At 38.8% G+C, this 17558-nt stretch overlaps 1 protein-coding gene across 4 annotated transcripts in view; it reads left to right on the forward strand.

The window, feature by feature from the left end:
• The window catches only part of LOC106091123 (uncharacterized), an 82855-nt gene that overhangs the window by 52600 nt on the left and 12697 nt on the right, over window positions 1–17558 (forward strand). For all 4 annotated transcript variants that reach the window (XM_059361870.1, XM_059361871.1, XM_059361868.1 and 1 more), the window contains exon 5: window positions 733–3657. In XM_059361870.1, the coding sequence (XP_059217853.1) occupies window positions 733–3657 (2925 nt within the window). The remainder of the gene's footprint in view (window positions 1–732; window positions 3658–17558) is intronic.

Below are 17558 nucleotides of genomic sequence, written 5' to 3' on the forward strand. Positions count from 1 at the left end.
TGGACGGATAGAGATATGTACACGAAATTTAATATAAATGACTGTTTGACGAGTAATTCAAAATGTGAAATGTTCGAGGTGACCAAATTTCAAGCCTCATGAATCAGCCTCTGGACTAACTATTGCCCTTATTGGAAAACACCACAACATTGACTACGTTAAGTTTCGTGTACATATCTGCATATATCCGTTCATAAGTTCTAAAATTATTTCCAAGATTTTTCGACTTGGCAACAGTGCGACGGAAGCCTAACTCTTTGCAAAAATGCAGCTTTGTGTGATCCATTCCCCATACCCTTGAGTAGTTTAAATCTAGAAATTCTAAGTTCACGAACCATTCTTGGATAAGAACCACATCAAATCCTTCTGCCATCAGAAGGAATGGTGGAGATTTATTTGCAGAAACAGGATTCAGAACTTCCATCGCTGTTGCGTTGACGTCGTCTTCTGAGTTCGCCAGTAGTTCGTCCTTACAAGATTCGTTCGATCTTGTGATGATGAAATTCTTTACGCAACCAGATCCAGGGGCAGTTGAGAAAGCACTAGAACCACTCTTCCACATAAATTTGTTGCTTGTTGGCAAAATTAAAAAAAAAATTGTAATAATAATTACTTCCACAATGAGTTGAGAGCCCATACCAAAATAAACCACTCTCTATATAATAGTTTTAACTTGCACTGAAGTATTTGACATTTTGCATACGATTCTAAATGTTTTTTTTTTCATTTCAGGAAAAGTTCTACATTGTGTTTGGATTCCAAACTGAAAAGCTCCTCATCAGTATCCAATGGAAACCAAGGCTCCAAAACTTGTTCTGAATACACCGAGGATGTTGACAAGAGACAAGCTATATACTTAAATAGTGATTCAATCATGCCGGACAACAATTTATCTTATAATTCGCTGAGTAGATGTATTCCGGCCAGCTCACTAATACATACTCCGGATGTTATGGAAATTAGTTGTCACAATGAACGCGATACAAGAAAAACATCATATCAAAAGAAAGAAATGGATTTGGACGAGACTCAAGGTGGTAAATCATCATGTTTTTTAGGAAAAGTATGTCAAAGTCAAGAAATTGTCACGAAGAAAAGTTGCCCATCAAATCTATTTGATGGCACAACCGAAGAGTCCTTCGTTGGTAATCATGTTTCGAAAATTGGTAAATGCGATTCAGAAGATGAAAACGTAAAAGGCGTAGTAAATACAAATATTAACAACGCTGAAAGGAAGATTTTATTACAGAAATTTAGTGTTGACAATTGTCAAACTAATCCAGAATATCCAACTGACCAATCTACAAATGTAAGAAATCGCAAAACTTTGGCTAGACTTGAAGCAATGGAAATAGATGATGTTTCTGAAATGTTTAACTATAGAGAAAATGTGGTTATTGATTCTACGAGTGTTATAAATCAGTCCATTGATATGTCTAAGCAAAGCACTAAGCACGTCGCTGAATGCTTTGTTGAAGATGCGCCTTTAACTCCGATTTCTAGCAAAGAAATTAACTTCGATTATGGGCTATATGATGAAGAATCTTCCTTTAGTAATGAGATGAATAAAATATCCAATGGTACAAAAAACGCTAATTGGTTAAAAAGTAATAGTGCCAACATCGAAGAGATCAACAATAAAAATCTAACAAATTTGTCAGATATGTCTTACGATAATGAATCGGAAACTTCGTTACACCAATGTCCAACGGATTTCACAAAACACGGAAGCAAAATCTATAAAGGTCGTTCAACAATCCTCGTGCATCACGATATGGAGTTGGACGAGTCTATGCCAAATACTGATCAAAAGAAATCTGATGTAGATCGGGAGAACACAATATCACCAGAAAAAGAAATAAATTTGAAGAAAAGTCTCAAAAACACGAAGACAAATGAAAATTGCTGCACATTGCTTTTACATGATCAAATGGATGTAGAAGATTTTTTCCAAACTTCACCTTGGCTTGGGGTCGCAAAGCCTAATTGTAAAAGTGAAAAGAATGCGAAATGTGACTGTGCGAACAAGAACTGCAGAAATTTGATAAAGCATGACATGGTTGTACATGGTTGCACACAAACAACAAATCAGGACTACTTGAAATCACCTTCCAAGGGAGTGCGTGAGAAACATACAAATTGCTTAGATGATCAATTTGTAAGGGGAAATAAATGCCTTCAACAAATTTCTAATGCTGTTGAAATTCATTTAAATATTGTAAAATCCGATAAAGAAAGCGTGGAAGTTAAAAGTATTTACCGAAATGTTCAGGAAGACAATTATAGCCAGAAAGATGATGAAGTTGCGTTACAAATGAAAGACGGAAAATTATTGAATCGACTTGGGAAAAATAATGAAACCGCCAATTCAGGACGAGGGGGGCAACTAGAAGCGACATCTATGAACACAGAAAAAAAGAAATGCATTGGAGACGTCCAAACTTGCAACTTCATCAGCCCATCGAACAAAACGCATGATCGATTTTTTAAACCAGTCAATGTCGATATCTTATATGATGCTACTCCACACAAATCACTAACAGAGTTTCTGGCATACGAAAAACGGACGTTTCACTCAACTGACTCGGATGAGTATATTAAAGAGAAATCTATGAGCATTGAAAATAAGAGCTTTTATGATGAACTTTCAATGAAAAGGTTGTCTTATAGTTTAACTCCTGTGGCGTCTAAGGCAAAAAAGAGGCAAACTTTGCTATTCTCAGATTGCGGCATTGACGAATCAAATTGTATTAAAAGGTGCAACGAAAAAGCAAGTGAAGTAGGATTAACAAAAAAACAAAACCCAGAATATACAGGCCACAAAAATATACCAAGTCCAACAAAAAATAATGAATATAGTTATGAAATTGTTGAAAGCCCCTCAAATAGTATTCCAGAAGTACGAAAGGCAACAATTGCAACATATATCGAACCGAGAATTGAACATAGGGGCCCGCCATCACATACTCTAGTACATTGTGAGCCAGATTTAATATTTGAGGACAATGTCGTCACAATATCTGATGTTTCGGCATATTTTACCAATCAGTTAAAAAGTATGGAAAATCCAACTAATGTAACATCTTGTACTGGCATCGAAGAAACTGAAGGCAAAAATTTCCAGAAGCATTACATAGATCTTACATTAGAGAATATAGATCAAACAAAGCTTAGCTTGGTAAAAACTCTATCGGAAGATGAATGTGAACTAGAAGAACCTAAGCATGATGACAGGAGCTATGAGTCAAAACCCTCATATGGCAGACAATTAAATGAAAAAGGCGAAAACGAGTTCTGTGTTGAATGCATAGATTTAATTGCCGAGCCTGATAAATCTTCTCATAAAAGTTATGGGGTAAACGAAATGACGAATAAAATCTGTCGGAAATGTAGAGAATGTCAAGTTTCATTCCAAAACGAAAGTATTGATAATTTATCCAGATCTTTTGTTTTGCAACCGTCTTCAGAATTACCAATTTTGGACATTGAACATTTGAAGCGGATGCGTAGTCGTCCCCAAATTGCGGACGTTAATAAGTTATGGCATCGTATTAGTTTGGATCGCACAATTACGAATATACATAACGTCTCTGAAGAGAAGGCGGATGATGACTCCTTCATAATTACAATTGGAAATTTGTTAAAATCAAAGTTGAGGTACGTTTAATATTTATATTCATTTACTGTACTTTACACATCCCATTATTTTTATCCATCTCATAGAAAAATACCCAAGTACAACAAATTTGATATGGTTCAATCAAATCCCATACATATCTGCGTACTGAATTGATCCCATGGAACCACTTCATGTACTCAGTGTACGCGTTAATCCTTTTTTTAGTTAGGGAAAGGAACATCCTGGAATGCCTTCTCCGCAAGCTTCTGGTCCGTGCCGGGATTGAAGAGAATCCCGGACCCTGTTCCGTTTACCCGGACATGTTCGGTTTGCCATTTTACTTTACTTTAATTGGCTATGGCAAAACATATGTGCCACTAGCCGAACGTAGAAAAGCGTTCCAAGCGCCTCGATCTTCTGCACTCATTCAAAAATCTGTGACACCAAGTTTCGAGGTGTCTCCCACCACTTGGTCTTTCCATCTGGCTTTTTGTTGTTGTTGTTGTAACAGTGTGTTGTACATTGAGGCGGCAGCCCTCAACCAATCCGGTACGTACAACCGGCTTCCATGGGATTGCTTTTGGTCTTCCCGGTTTGCGTGTACCACCGTGTTTGCCTTCAAAAGACTTCTTTGCTGGAGCTTCTTCATCCATGCTGACAACATGACCTAGCCGGCTGCGTTGGCTTTTGATGCGTGTAACTATGCTATCGTCGTCTTACAGCTCATACAGCTCGTGGTTCATACGTCGCCTATATTCTCCATTAACACAAACTGGTCCATATATTTTACGAAGAATCTTTCTCTCAAATACTCCAAGCACTGCCTCATCTGCTTTCATAAGTACCCATGCCTCAGAACCATATAACAACACAGGTGGTATCAGTGTCTTGTATAGTGTAATCTTTGTTTGTCGAGAGGTGGCCTTGTTTCTAAACTGTTTAATTAATCCCAAGTTACATCTGTTTACCAGTATTATTCTTCGCTTTATCTCAAAAATGGTGTCGGTTACGGCCGTGCCGAGGTAGATAAAGTTGCAGACTAACTCTAAGTTGTGATTCCCAACTTTCTCCATTTTCTTTATCTGATCGGTGTTACAATGCGTTTTGGGAGTTGAAACCATTCATTTCGACTTATCTCCATTTACTGCCAGACCCATTTTCACTGACTCTCTTTCGATTCTTTCAAAGGCAGCAGTTACCATTTCCGGTGACCGACCTATGATATCGATATCGTGGGCATAGGCGAGTAGCATGTATTCCCTTGTGATTAGTGTGCCAGCAGGATATTAAAGAGATCAAACGGTAGTCTATCCCCTTGTCTGAAACCTCGATTGGTATTAAATGCATCCGAGAGATTCTTTCATATTCTTACTGAAGAATGCGTTTCAGCAAGTGTCATCCTGCAAAGTCTTATTAATTTTGCAGGGATACCAAACTCAGACATGGCTTTAAATACCTTTTACCTTTAGTCAACAAAGAGATGGTAGTTGTTGATTTCTCCTTCTCGGGTCTTCCAGGATTTGGCACAGTGTGAAAATCTGGTCCAGGGTGGCCGCATTGATAGCGCTCAATTATCCCATTAACTTTAGGTTTTAATCTTTGACACAGTACGCTGGAGAGTATCTTCTATGCGAGGGGGAGGAGACTTATTCCTCTGTAGTTGGCACATTCCAATCATCGGGTATGCGTTCTTCTAGCCAGGTTGCGCAGATAAGCTGATGCATATGCCTTATCAGCGTGTCGCCTCCGGCCTTAAACAGTTCAGCGGGTAACCCGTCGGCTCCTGCTGCCTTGTTGTTCTTTAGTCGGGTCACTGCTAATTGGACCTCATTCTGACTAGGAGGTAAACAGTCAGGGATTGGTTCTGCGGTATCCTCTTCGCCGCCAACATCGGACACTAGCAGTTGGGTAAAATGTTCTTCCAATATCCTTAGCATGTTATCTGTGTCAGTTACCAGATTTCCTTCTTTGTCTCTGCAGGAGGATGTGCCTGCACCAAAGCCATCGGTTTGATGTTTAATTCTTTGGTAGAATTTCCGGACTTCATTCTGACTCCTGTACATCTCAATTCGCTCAGACTCACGTCTTTCCAGTTCCTTTTTCTTCCTGCGGAATAGAGGAGAAACGTCCTCTCTCCTTTTCTCCCAATACCTCTCCTTCATCTGGCGCGTTGCTACTGATTGCAGGGTTGCTCTATATGCCGCACTCTTGGCTTCAGTAGCATCTCGACACTCTTGGTCGTACCATGGGTTTCTTGGAGGAGGCTTCCGGTTCCCAAGTACGGATTTCGCAGCATTTTTTGTGGAGTGGGCAATAGTTTGCCACTGCGCCATTATTTCATCGGAACAAGGAGTGCTTTCATCAAGAAGTTGGGTCAGTCGAGTGGAGTATGCAGCTGCCATTTGTTGTGTTTGCAGCTTTTCAATGTCCAGTTTCCATGCAGTGTCATATCGTATTTTCCTCGCCATGTTCAAACGGGTGCGAACCTTTGTTGCAAGTAGGTAATGATCCGAATCTATATTCGCTCCACGGATCGATCGTACATTTAACACGCTGGATGAATATCTTCCATCTATCACAACGTGATCAATTTGGTTTCTCGTGTTTTGATCGGGTGACAACCATGTGGCTTTGTGAATATTTTTATGTTGCAATCTGGTGCTACAATGTTTTTTGCCGCGGCGAAATCTATCAGCCTCAACCCATTACTGGACGTTATCTCGTGGAGGCTAAACTTTCCGACTGTTGGACCAAAAATGTCTTCCTTCCCCTTTTTTCGCATTAAAATCTCCCAGAACGATTTTAATATCATGGGCGGGGCAGCGGTCATATTCCCTTTCTAGGCGCTCGTAGAAAATATCCTTGGTCTGCTCGTCCTTGTCTTCCGTCGGGTCATGGGCACAAATAAGGCTGATGTTGAAGAATTTGGCTTTTATGCGGATTGTTGTTAGCCTCTCATCCACCGGAGTAAAGCTGGAAACAAGGTGTTTCAGTCTCCGACTAACCACAAATCCACAGCCAAATTCATGCCTCGTGTTATTGCAGCTGTAGTATAGTTCGTCACCGTTTGGTGTTGTAGTGACGCCATCGCACTTCCTGTACGGCGGTAATATCTGCCTTGTACTTCTCCAATACATCTGCCAGCGCGTATACTGCACCTTCTCTATAAAGAGTGCGGACATTTCAGGTGCAGATCCGCAAATCATGGTCCTTTTGTCGTTTGCGTGGGTCGACAACGTTGGGGGGCGTCCGTTTTTACTAATCCTTTTTTTCTTGTAGTTTTCTGGGGGCGGGTTACTGGCCCAGCGCCCCAACCGCATTGAACATTGAATTGAACAGAAAATCCTACGATTTTATCATTTTTAGATTAAAAATTATTGATGAACGTTCACAAAATTACAGTTCAGACAGAAAAAGTGAAAGGAAACACAAAAATAGCAAAAAAGGTCAAGCTATGTTCTTCAATGTTTAAAATGGAGCCAAATTATGGGCTATAACGAATTTGGACTCCCAATTCACTATACGAGGGCTGATCAAACAATAACCGTTATTTTAAAGTTTTTCAAAAAGTATTTTTTTATTTATCAACAATCTTGTCCCCTTCAAAGTAATACTAACATCGTCCTTCCGTTTGTAACTCATCGAAGTAATGATCTGAGACCTAACAAAATATACGAGTTCTGATAAAAAATAGCCGTTATTTTAATTTTTTGTTTATTTATTTATTCATCAATAGCCATCTTACACCCTTTAAAGAAATCCCCCTAAGATAATTTTTCAAAAATTTTCCGTTTTTCCAATCTTCGAGACACTTCTGAAACGCGTTTTTTGGTTACACAAAAGTTAATGCGGTTTCCTTAATCCATTTTTTCGAATAGTAAAAAATCGAAGAGCACATTAAAACGCGACTAGCCTCAGTGTACGTGTTCGTCCTTTTTCGTCATGGGAGAGGCACATCCCGGAGTCCCTTCGGTTTGGAGTCTGTTCGGTTTGGCAGAACCGCCTTCATCATCGGTCGGTGTCGGTGAGGTGTAACCGGTTTCATGGAGTGGGTACATTTCCGAACTTGTTCTGGCCTTACGTCACTACAGGAATATAGTCACACTGAATATGTTGCAAGGTGCTGTGCGAACATAGACAGCAGTGGGTCACAAGCGTCCTCCTGCGTCCTCGTCGTCAGACTATCCCCCGACCTCTCCCGTGCGGCAATATACGCAATAGTAGCCCCAATATTGCCAAGCCGGTGCCGGGAAGTGCATCTTTTTGCAATTGAATTACAATGGTCTAAGAGGCAAGATCGACGAGATAGTGGATTTCATGAGTCGGAAGAACATTGCTTGAGCCTCTAATATTTTTTTTACAGGCTATTATTTCAAAAATAAAAAAGCGAAGGTTTAAAGTTTTTATATTGTACACAAAGCTCTGATTTAAACTTAAACTTTATTCGACTGCTTATTTTCAACGAATGGTATAAAAATTTAAGAAATGCAAAAATGTTCCAAAAAAATGACAGAATTCATTTGCCATAAAAAAGGTTTATGTCAAAAAAGTTTTTTTCAAACATACATACAAGAGAATTGACCAGCATATGCAAAAGAAGCTACAAATAGACTGGTAACTGCTTAGATGTACAAAGGAAGTATGTAAGTTAATGAGGTTGTATGTATTGTTGCACTGCTTGCAGGTACCAAACAATGCAGTTTTATTAAACAACAACAATGAGAGTGCAGTGCACGAGCAAGTGCATTTATGCAATACAGGGCCGGACTTGCGGTTAACACTCCCACAGTTGAAGTACTTGGGGCTTGAACCAAATAATAAATAGGAAGCAAGGCTATGTTTGTTACCGCTTGCTTGAAGATGCCACAGCTAGTTCGAAAGTTCACCTCACCACTCGAGCAACTACATCTTGACCTTTGATAATTTCAATAACTCGTTCCAATTACCATTTAAGTGGAGATAGATTGTGGTCTTTAATGAGCACCAAACTTCCTAAGGAAATGCCTTCACCCGTTGCTTGCCATTTTGTTCGCTCTTGAAAGAGAAAAAGGTATGAGTTACACTATTTTCGTCAGAAAATTTGTTGAAATTCCGAGAACTTTTGCCAGCTATTGAGACGGCCGAAGTTTATCCACGTCATATTCGGTTCTGGGATAGAGATAAGTGGAGCGTCCACTAAAAAGTTTCCAGGTGTCTATACATCCAAATCATATGGGTCTTCTGATAGAGGACACAATGGGCGAGAATTTAAGACTGCTGATATTGGCGGACTTTACATCTGCTTCCCAGAGCCCTCCGAAGTGAGGCGACCTGGGTGGAACAAATTTCCATTCAATACCATCATTAAGACACTGTTCATGGACTGCGTTTAAATGTAACTACGTCAAGAACATTTCCATCAGTTCATTGAGCGACGAAATTTGTTGCATTGCCCGACCATAGTGGGCTTGGCTTGCCTTTAATGGAAACAGATCATCGAAGAGCGCATAAAAATGAAGGCGTTGATAGGTCCTGTGCGACCTCAAGATGCATTGCTTTCGTCGAAAAACAGGCGAAGATGCAAACGTAGCATTAGTAATATAATGGCGAGACATGCATCAAAAAGGGTTCTTCCTGGTTTGATGTCATCTGGGGTTAACTTTTCAGAAGGACCTATCAATTTCCCGGTATGGGATAGCTGTGAGCACCACACAGGCTGGGACATTAAGATCTAATCTTTGTGGTGTTCATTGCTGTCACGAGAAGCTAAGCTGCGAGCTAGTGGGCGCGTCCACAGGTTGGGGATAGTGGAATGCTCCATACGGAGAAGCTGCTATGACAGCTGCGGACAATCCTATGATGCTCGATATGATATATTGGGTTGCCCAAAAAGTAATTGCGGATTTTTTTAAAAAAAGTAAATGCATTTTTAATAAAACTTAGAATAAACTTTAATCAAATATACCTTTTCTACACATTTTTTCTAAAGCAAGCTAAAAGTAACAGCTGATAACTGACAGAAGAAAGAATGCAATTACAGAGTCACAAGCTGTGAAAAAATTTGTCAACGCCGACTATACGAAAAATCCGCAATTACTTTTTGGGCAACCCAATAACAAAGCGAGTTATTGGCGCCTTTAAATAACTAATGGCCACAATGTTCCCGCGGCGATCGGTACTTTTGACCGGAACGAGCTTGCTCCCCTACAGAAGCTTGAATAGGGTCGCCACCTCCACATGAAAATGTGGCTTCAACAACAACAACCTCTCAATTTAGAAAATATAAATTTAACTATGTATCTTCGTTGCATTTTTGAAAATGAGTTGATACTTACACTGGGGCCTAATGCTGGCATCTGCTATCGAGCGAGCTTTTGTTTGAAGATTATTTTCCGATCGATCGTAATTTGTTAAAAAAAAGAAAAATTGATATTTTCCTTCTCTGAGGATGGGAAAATCCGCATCGTTTGGGTGCCGGGCCATAACGGAGTAAGGGGAAATGAAAGGGCAGACGATTTGGCGGTGAAGGCCAGAGGACTGTTGTCAATAAATATAATTGGTTAACCCGAAGCCTTTCGGGTTGACGTAGTCCGAGTTAAGGGAGTGGGCGACGAATGCGCATGCAACATTGTGGAACAGCGAAACGGTCGGTAGAACGACGAAAATCAGTACGGAGGAGAGTATAGCTATTGATATCATAACGGGACACATAGGACTACCAGCTCACTTATGTAAAATCGATGCGGCAAGTGATAGCATGTTTGGCATGCGGGGAAGATGATGAGACGTTGGAGCATTTCCTTTGACAATGCCCGGCTTTCGCGTCCAACAGATACCGGTACTTAGGTGGAGACACAATATCAGACATGAACCAACTTAGGGGAGTGTCATTGAAAGCAATTAAGGACTTTGTAAGTAGCGCGGAATTCCTAACTTAAAATTTTCTTTTTAGAGGTTACTTTATAGTTTTTAGAGCGCATAACAAGCCCATTGCTGGCTTAGGTGTATGTCCATAGTGGCATGGGGCGGATTAATATCTACACCCTCTTTTCAACCTAACCTTACCTAACCTATCGATTTCGGGGAAGAAAAATTGATATTCCGAGCATATTTTGCCATCTCAAAGATAAACAAAGCAAATGGTGGTTGCTAAAAAAATGTTATTACTACTAAAAAACATAAATAAAACACGTTCTAAACAATATGCAATTTTTTAACGATATGTTATGGTTTTTACACTATAAACTGCTGTTTTATGTGAAAGACAATTATTTGGATTAGGTCGCCTCTAACACAGCCAATGGTACTTGTTTGATGTTTGTTTTTTCGGGCAGGCACAAGGAGAACAACAGCTAAAGTACAATTGGATAAGGTCAGAGCCTTTTCCTTGAAAAATATGCTGCTGCCTTAAATTTAGTGGTTAAATGATACAACTTTTGATTTGGTAATGTTTGTAGATAATTTACTTTGCCGTGTTTGGCAATTAATTTTTGTTCAATTTAAGGAACCAAAAATGTGAATATATTAAAATTATTTTTTATTTTACAAAATAAATACTTCGATGTCCTATTTTTAGCCTAGTTTCTTGAAATTAGACTAAATTTTGTTATTTACGATAGGTAAATTGCTGCACTTGCACTTTCCTGTTCGAAGTTTCGAATCCAAAAAATGAGAAACTCGATCGTAATAAGCCGATTGCAGATGCGAGAATGCGGTTAATGTAGTTGTTAGAAACACATTCCTTCTCTGCTAGGATTTGTCCTAGATTTCAAGTATTCTGTACTACCAGGCCGAACAGTAGATTCCCTCAAAAGAAAATTCGGTCCATTATTGCACAAGGACGATTTAAGCTGCACTTCAGGAGTTGCGCCTCTTGATAAAATGTCAGCTGGGTTAAGTTTCGTAGGAACATAGCGCCATGACATTGTTGTTTCGATTGACTGAATCCGAGAAACTCCATTTGAGACGAAAATATTGATGTTTGAAGTTAGCCAAGATAATACTATCATCGAGTCGGACCAACAAAATACATTGCAGCGAAAAAAAAAAAGGTTTTAACTATATTATCCACGAGCTCATATAGAAGACATGCAGCTGAGAGTTCAAGGTTTGGAATTTTCGACGTTTTTAAAGGCGAAACTCTTGGAGCTTAAAAAACAAAATTTGACATTGTCATCCATTTCAGAGCGCACATATACGCATGCGCCGTAGGCAGCTAAACTGGCATCACAAAAGCCATGAATTTGAATGGAAGCGAAGGTTACCGAAACGAAGCATGATAATGTTAATCGATGAACTGAATCGAATTTGCTAATATAATCGAGCCACGATAAATGTAACGTTTGAGGCAGACTTTCATTCCAATCCAAATTTTGCTTCCTGAATGAAGATTTTTGCCTGCGTGATAATTGGTCCAATCAAGCCTAAAGGATCATAATGTCGGGCAATAGATGACAGTATGGTGCGCTTGGTTACCACCTTCCAATCATCAATGGGATTGAACGAAAAAGTAAAGTTATTACTTTTAGGATCCCAATTAGCCAAAGGGTTTTCGTGATGTCTGTACCATCATGGTATTTTAGAAACTGCTCACAATCTGAAACCGAAACACCCTCAAGAACGGCTGGCTCACTTGAACACCACTTACGAATTAAAAAATTGCCTCCAGAAAACAATCGTCAACATAAAAATCTGGATGAAAAATCTTAGCGCCAATATGGAAACGTTTCTCTTCCATCAATGGAGAGTTGGTGCATTGCGCGAATGGCCAAGAATGCTGCTGGTTTTGTACAATACGTGACAGTGTTTAATTTGTAGACTTTTACTTCCTCCATTTTCTCGCCAGAAGATGCGCTGAAGATAGTCATCAGGATGGGATACTCGTACACACATGTATATTTTGCAAATATCCCCACTCAACGCCACCTTTAAAAATGTGCACCTGATGAGTGTATTAAACAATTTTGGTTGTATGATGGGCGCAGCGTATAGAATATCGTTTAATGACATTCCTGATATGGTTTGGCCGAACTGTCAAAAACTACTTTCAACATAGTCGATGTACTGTCCAGTTTGTGGACACATGATGAGGCAAAAAAATTTGGCTTCGGGTATCTGTGGCGAAATTAATGACGATTTAAAAGCATACTCACGAATAAAGGTAGTATATTGGGCTTTTACTTCAGGTTGGCGCCTGAATTTTTTTCCAAAGAGTTCAGGCGTTGTAGCGCTTGTTGGTAAGAGCAACCTAGGGATTAAACGTCGTTGCTTTCGACTTTAGTAGGGAAACGAATCGAGTATTGCCCTGTAGGGAGTCGGACGAAATTGTTGATAATAGGCAATTGGCTTCACAACATGTGTCCTATTCAACAATAGGTTCAATGTTTCCAATTTTCCAAAATCCTTTAATAATTGTTGAAAGTTCTGCTTCTTCTTCCTTCAGGTCGGTATAAGTAACAGCTGGCGAACAAGATTGTCGTGAACGAAAACTTCCAGCAGCAACTACCCATCCTAAAAAGTTTTTTTTTTGCAAAACGGGCAAGTTTGCAGCAATCTTAATTTGTCCAACTGACATAAAATCAAAGAAAAGTTCAGCACCAATCAAAATGTCTATGCGATCGGGCTTATCAAATGATGGATCTGCAAGCTGAATGTTTTTGGGAATATTCCAATCTGAAGTTTTCAATTTTATGCTAGGTTGATAGTCTGGGATTGTGGGTACTACTTGTGGTGTAAACACGTCTTTAGATTTAAGACTATTTCTAACACCCTGTGTTTCTTAGGATTATATGGCTAGGTTACGTTGAAAATAGGGTGCAGATATTAATCCGCCCCATGCCACTATGGACATACACCTTAGCCTGTAATCGGCTTGTTGTGCGCTCCAAAACCTATAAAGTAACCTCTAAAAAGAAATTTTTAAGTTAGGAATTTCGTGCTACTTACAAAATGCTTAATTGTTTTCAATGCCACTCCCCTAAGTTGGTTCATGTCTGATATTGTGTCTCCACCTAAGTACCGGTATCTGTTGGACGCGAAAGGATTATATAGTGGATGCTTTTTATACCCTCCACCATAGGATGGGGGTATACTAATTTCGCCATTCTGTTTGTAACTACTCGAAATATTCGTTTGAGACCCCATAAAGTATATATATTCTTGATCGTCGTGACATTTTTTTGTCGATCTAGCCATGTACATCCGTCTGTCTGTCGAAAGCACGCAAACTTTCGAAGGAGTAAAGCTAGCCGTTTGAAATGTAGCACAAATACTTCTTATTAGTGTAGGTCGGTTGGGAATGTAAATGGGCCATATCGGTCCATGTTTTGATATAGCTACGATATAAACCGATCTAGGGTCTTGACTTCTTGGGTCTCTAAAGGGCGCAATTCTTATCCGATTTTAATGAAATTTTGCCCGACGTGTTTTGTTATGATATCCAGCAACTGTGCCAAGTATGGTCCAAATCGGTCCATAAACTGATATAGCTGTCATATAAACCCATCTTGGGTCTAGACTTCTTAAGCCTCTAGAGTGCGCAATTCTTATCCGATTGGAATGAAATTTTGCACGACGTGTTTTTCTATGATATCCAACAACTGTGCCAATTATGGTTCAAATCAGTTCATAACCAGATATAGCTGTCATATAAACCTATCTTGGGTCTTGACTTCTTGAGCCTCTAGAGGGCGCAATTCTTATCCGATTGGAATGAAATTTTGCACGACGTGTTTTGTTATGATGTCCAACAACTTGGATGACATTGTATTTGTATTTGTATTTTATTATGATAAAACCCATACAAAAGACAGTGTCTTATATAAAGCATGGGTTGGTAAATTGATAAATACAATGAGTTCGACAAGTTTTCAATTAAATAGAACAATAATTGGTACAAAATATTTAACAATTTAAGCAAAGTTACTGATACAATATTTAAGTAAAAAAAAGGTTAAAACAAAATAAAAAAAAGAAGAAAAAGAAACTTTAAAGAAAATTAAACAATTTAATCAAAGTTATTAATAAAATAAATTAGTAAATAGTTATAAAAAAACAAAACAAATAATTAATTAAAATGATTATAAATCAAAGATTTGAACTGTCGTTCATTACTTATAATTTGAATACTATTGGGAAGATTATTCCAGAGACGTATAGCATTAACAAAGAACTGTTGTTCAGATACACGATATTGATAACGTATTTGTATTACTTGTTTACCTCTTGTAGAGTTTGCAAAACGCAATACAGAAGCCAGATATGACGGTTCATTGGTATAAATTATCTTGTGGATCATTTGCAACGAGCGTATCTTAAGGAACGAGTTAAAAGAGACACCATATACTTGTCTGGCAAAGTCAGATACCCGGTCTCTTCTACGCAAACCAAAAATGTATCTAACGACATCGTCAAAGGCCACGTGCAATTTATTCCTATGAGTTACATCACAACCGTAAAAAACCTCGCAAGAGTATAATAGTTTCGGCAGAATAAATGTCCTAGCCAAAAGCATTCTTATTGACAAAGGGGTATACTGTCGACTCGTATATAAGTTTCGTAAAACGCCGTAGGTCCTGGCCACTGTCATACTGACATGACATGCCACATCAAGATTGGGCGGCATTGTCACCCGATTCCTACCAATTACAAGGCACTTTGACTTTGTTGGATTTAAAAGTAGTCCGTTTGCGTTTGCCCATGTGTTTATCCTATCCAAGTCATTATTTAGTCGAAGTACGCCATCGATCAGCCCCCCGGCGAGGAGCTCATATACAGCTGTACGTCGTCGGCATACATATGAATACCACAGTTGCGCAAATGTCCAGGAAGGTCATTGGTATATAGGGAAGAAAGGAGTGGGCCCAATACAGACCCCTGTGGAACACCTCTTGAGACTGGAAGATAACTAGAACAGCGGATATCAACACATACCGATTGACTTCTATTCGTAAGATAGGAATATATAAGATCCGTTGTTCTTTCAGAAAATATAAATAAATGTTTCAGTTTAAGGCAAATTATATTGGGATCAACGGAATCAAATGCTTTCGAATGATCTAAAAGAACAAGAAAGGTAACTTTATCGCTGTCACTCCTTAAATCTTCAACTACTTTCAAAAGTGCAGTAGTGCAACTGTGCTTTGGCCGGAAACCAGATTGAAAATCTGTTAGCAGCGAATTATTCGCAATATATTCAGATATTTTTCGGTTGACTAGAGTCTCAATTATCTTAGAGACGTATGGAAGTATTGCTATTGGCCTAAATTCCTGGTTATTCTTTGGTATTGGGACTATCCTTGCCCGTTTCCAAGACTGTGGATAGCAACTCCTTAAAATAATATTGTTAAAAAGATGGCACATATACGGAAGAATAAAGGGTAGAATTATCCTAAAAAATCTTGGGTCAATATCATCAGAACCAATGGCATTAGACTTAATCGATTCTACAGCGCTAACGATATCGCTTTGTTCAAAACGCTCAAGATCAAAACGTAGGTCTGGTGAGGTGTTGTTACTACTATGGTTTACGTTACTAAATTCACTGTCGTAGAAATGTACGTTTGGCTCAGGAAAAGATATGTTCAAGAAACTCCTATTAATCTCATCTAAATCAACATGTCTATCAATTGATGCATTATCACTTCCTATTCACATTTTACACAGGTCACCAACATATAATTCAATTGTGGTCCAAGCCGGACCATATCTTGATATCGCTCTAATAGCAGAGCAAATCTTTCCTTATATCCTTTTTTGCCTAAGAAGAGATACCGGGAAAAGAACTCGACAAATGTGATCCATGGTGGAGGGCATATAAGATTCAGCCCGGCTGAACTTAGCACGCTTTTACTTGTTATATAATAAAATATAACTTGCTAAATACACAACATGGTGTCAGGTGGTAAAATTAAGAGCGTCAAGTCTTAAAATAGAAAAGAAAATAGTCAAAAAGTGCAAGTTTATCAGAATGTGAAAGACAAGTCGTAAAAGAAAGTAATATAAAAAAGTACTAAACACTTATTGGAATAAAAATGGCTCCAGAACAATCATTAGCCGGGACGTCGATTTCCGCTGTCCAACCACAATATGTATCAATTACTGCAGTCATAAAACGTATGGTTTTAGAACACAGTAATATGGTTATGGCATGGGAATATTGGTATCATAAATTTAAAATTTATCTCCGAGCGTGGACTTGGAAAAGCTGAGTGACCAAAGAAAAGAAGCATTATTTTTATACTACATGGGACCAGTCAGCCTAACGATATTTCATTCGTTTAATGTAGACATCGATTCGATAAAATTTGATGATCTAGTTAAAAAATGGAATAAATATTTTGTGCCTAAGAAGAATATTGCAATGGAACGTCACAATTTTATCTCGAGGAAGCAAAAGGACGGCGAGTCGCTGGATTCATATATAACCGCATTAAAAACCCTTAGCTTAACATGTGAGATTGGTTCACTGAGGGATGACCTTGTTAACGACAAAGATTATTGTTGCGACTGAACATCAAAATATAAAAGAAAGACTGCTGATTGAAGGAGACACAACGTTTAAGAAGGCATGATTGACATCTGAATTTCAACAGGGCTCTTTAAGATGACTTGACTCATAAGGGCAATAGAAACAAATCAAATCTTACGTTCCTTATTCAAATCCAATTTATCCAACGATGCTAATAGCAACAACCTCAAACATGGTTTGCAAAACTCTTTTGTTCTTCGCACGGCGATCGCTTAACGGTTGATTCTGCCAATGCTGTTTTTATGTATAGGCAATAATGACCTACACTACATTTAACGTGTCTTTTGTTTGGTTTGTCTGTTCGCGCTTTCTTTTTTGGTCTTAAAATCTCAAACCCCCAAAAAGAAAGCGCGAACAAACTAAACAAAAGGCACGTCAAATGTAGTGTAGGTGATTGCCTATACATAAAAACAGCACCGGCAGAATCAACCG

Source organism: Stomoxys calcitrans, chromosome 2 (assembly GCF_963082655.1).
Source record: "Stomoxys calcitrans chromosome 2, idStoCalc2.1, whole genome shotgun sequence".
In the NCBI taxonomy this organism is placed as follows: Eukaryota; Metazoa; Arthropoda; class Insecta; order Diptera; family Muscidae; genus Stomoxys; species Stomoxys calcitrans.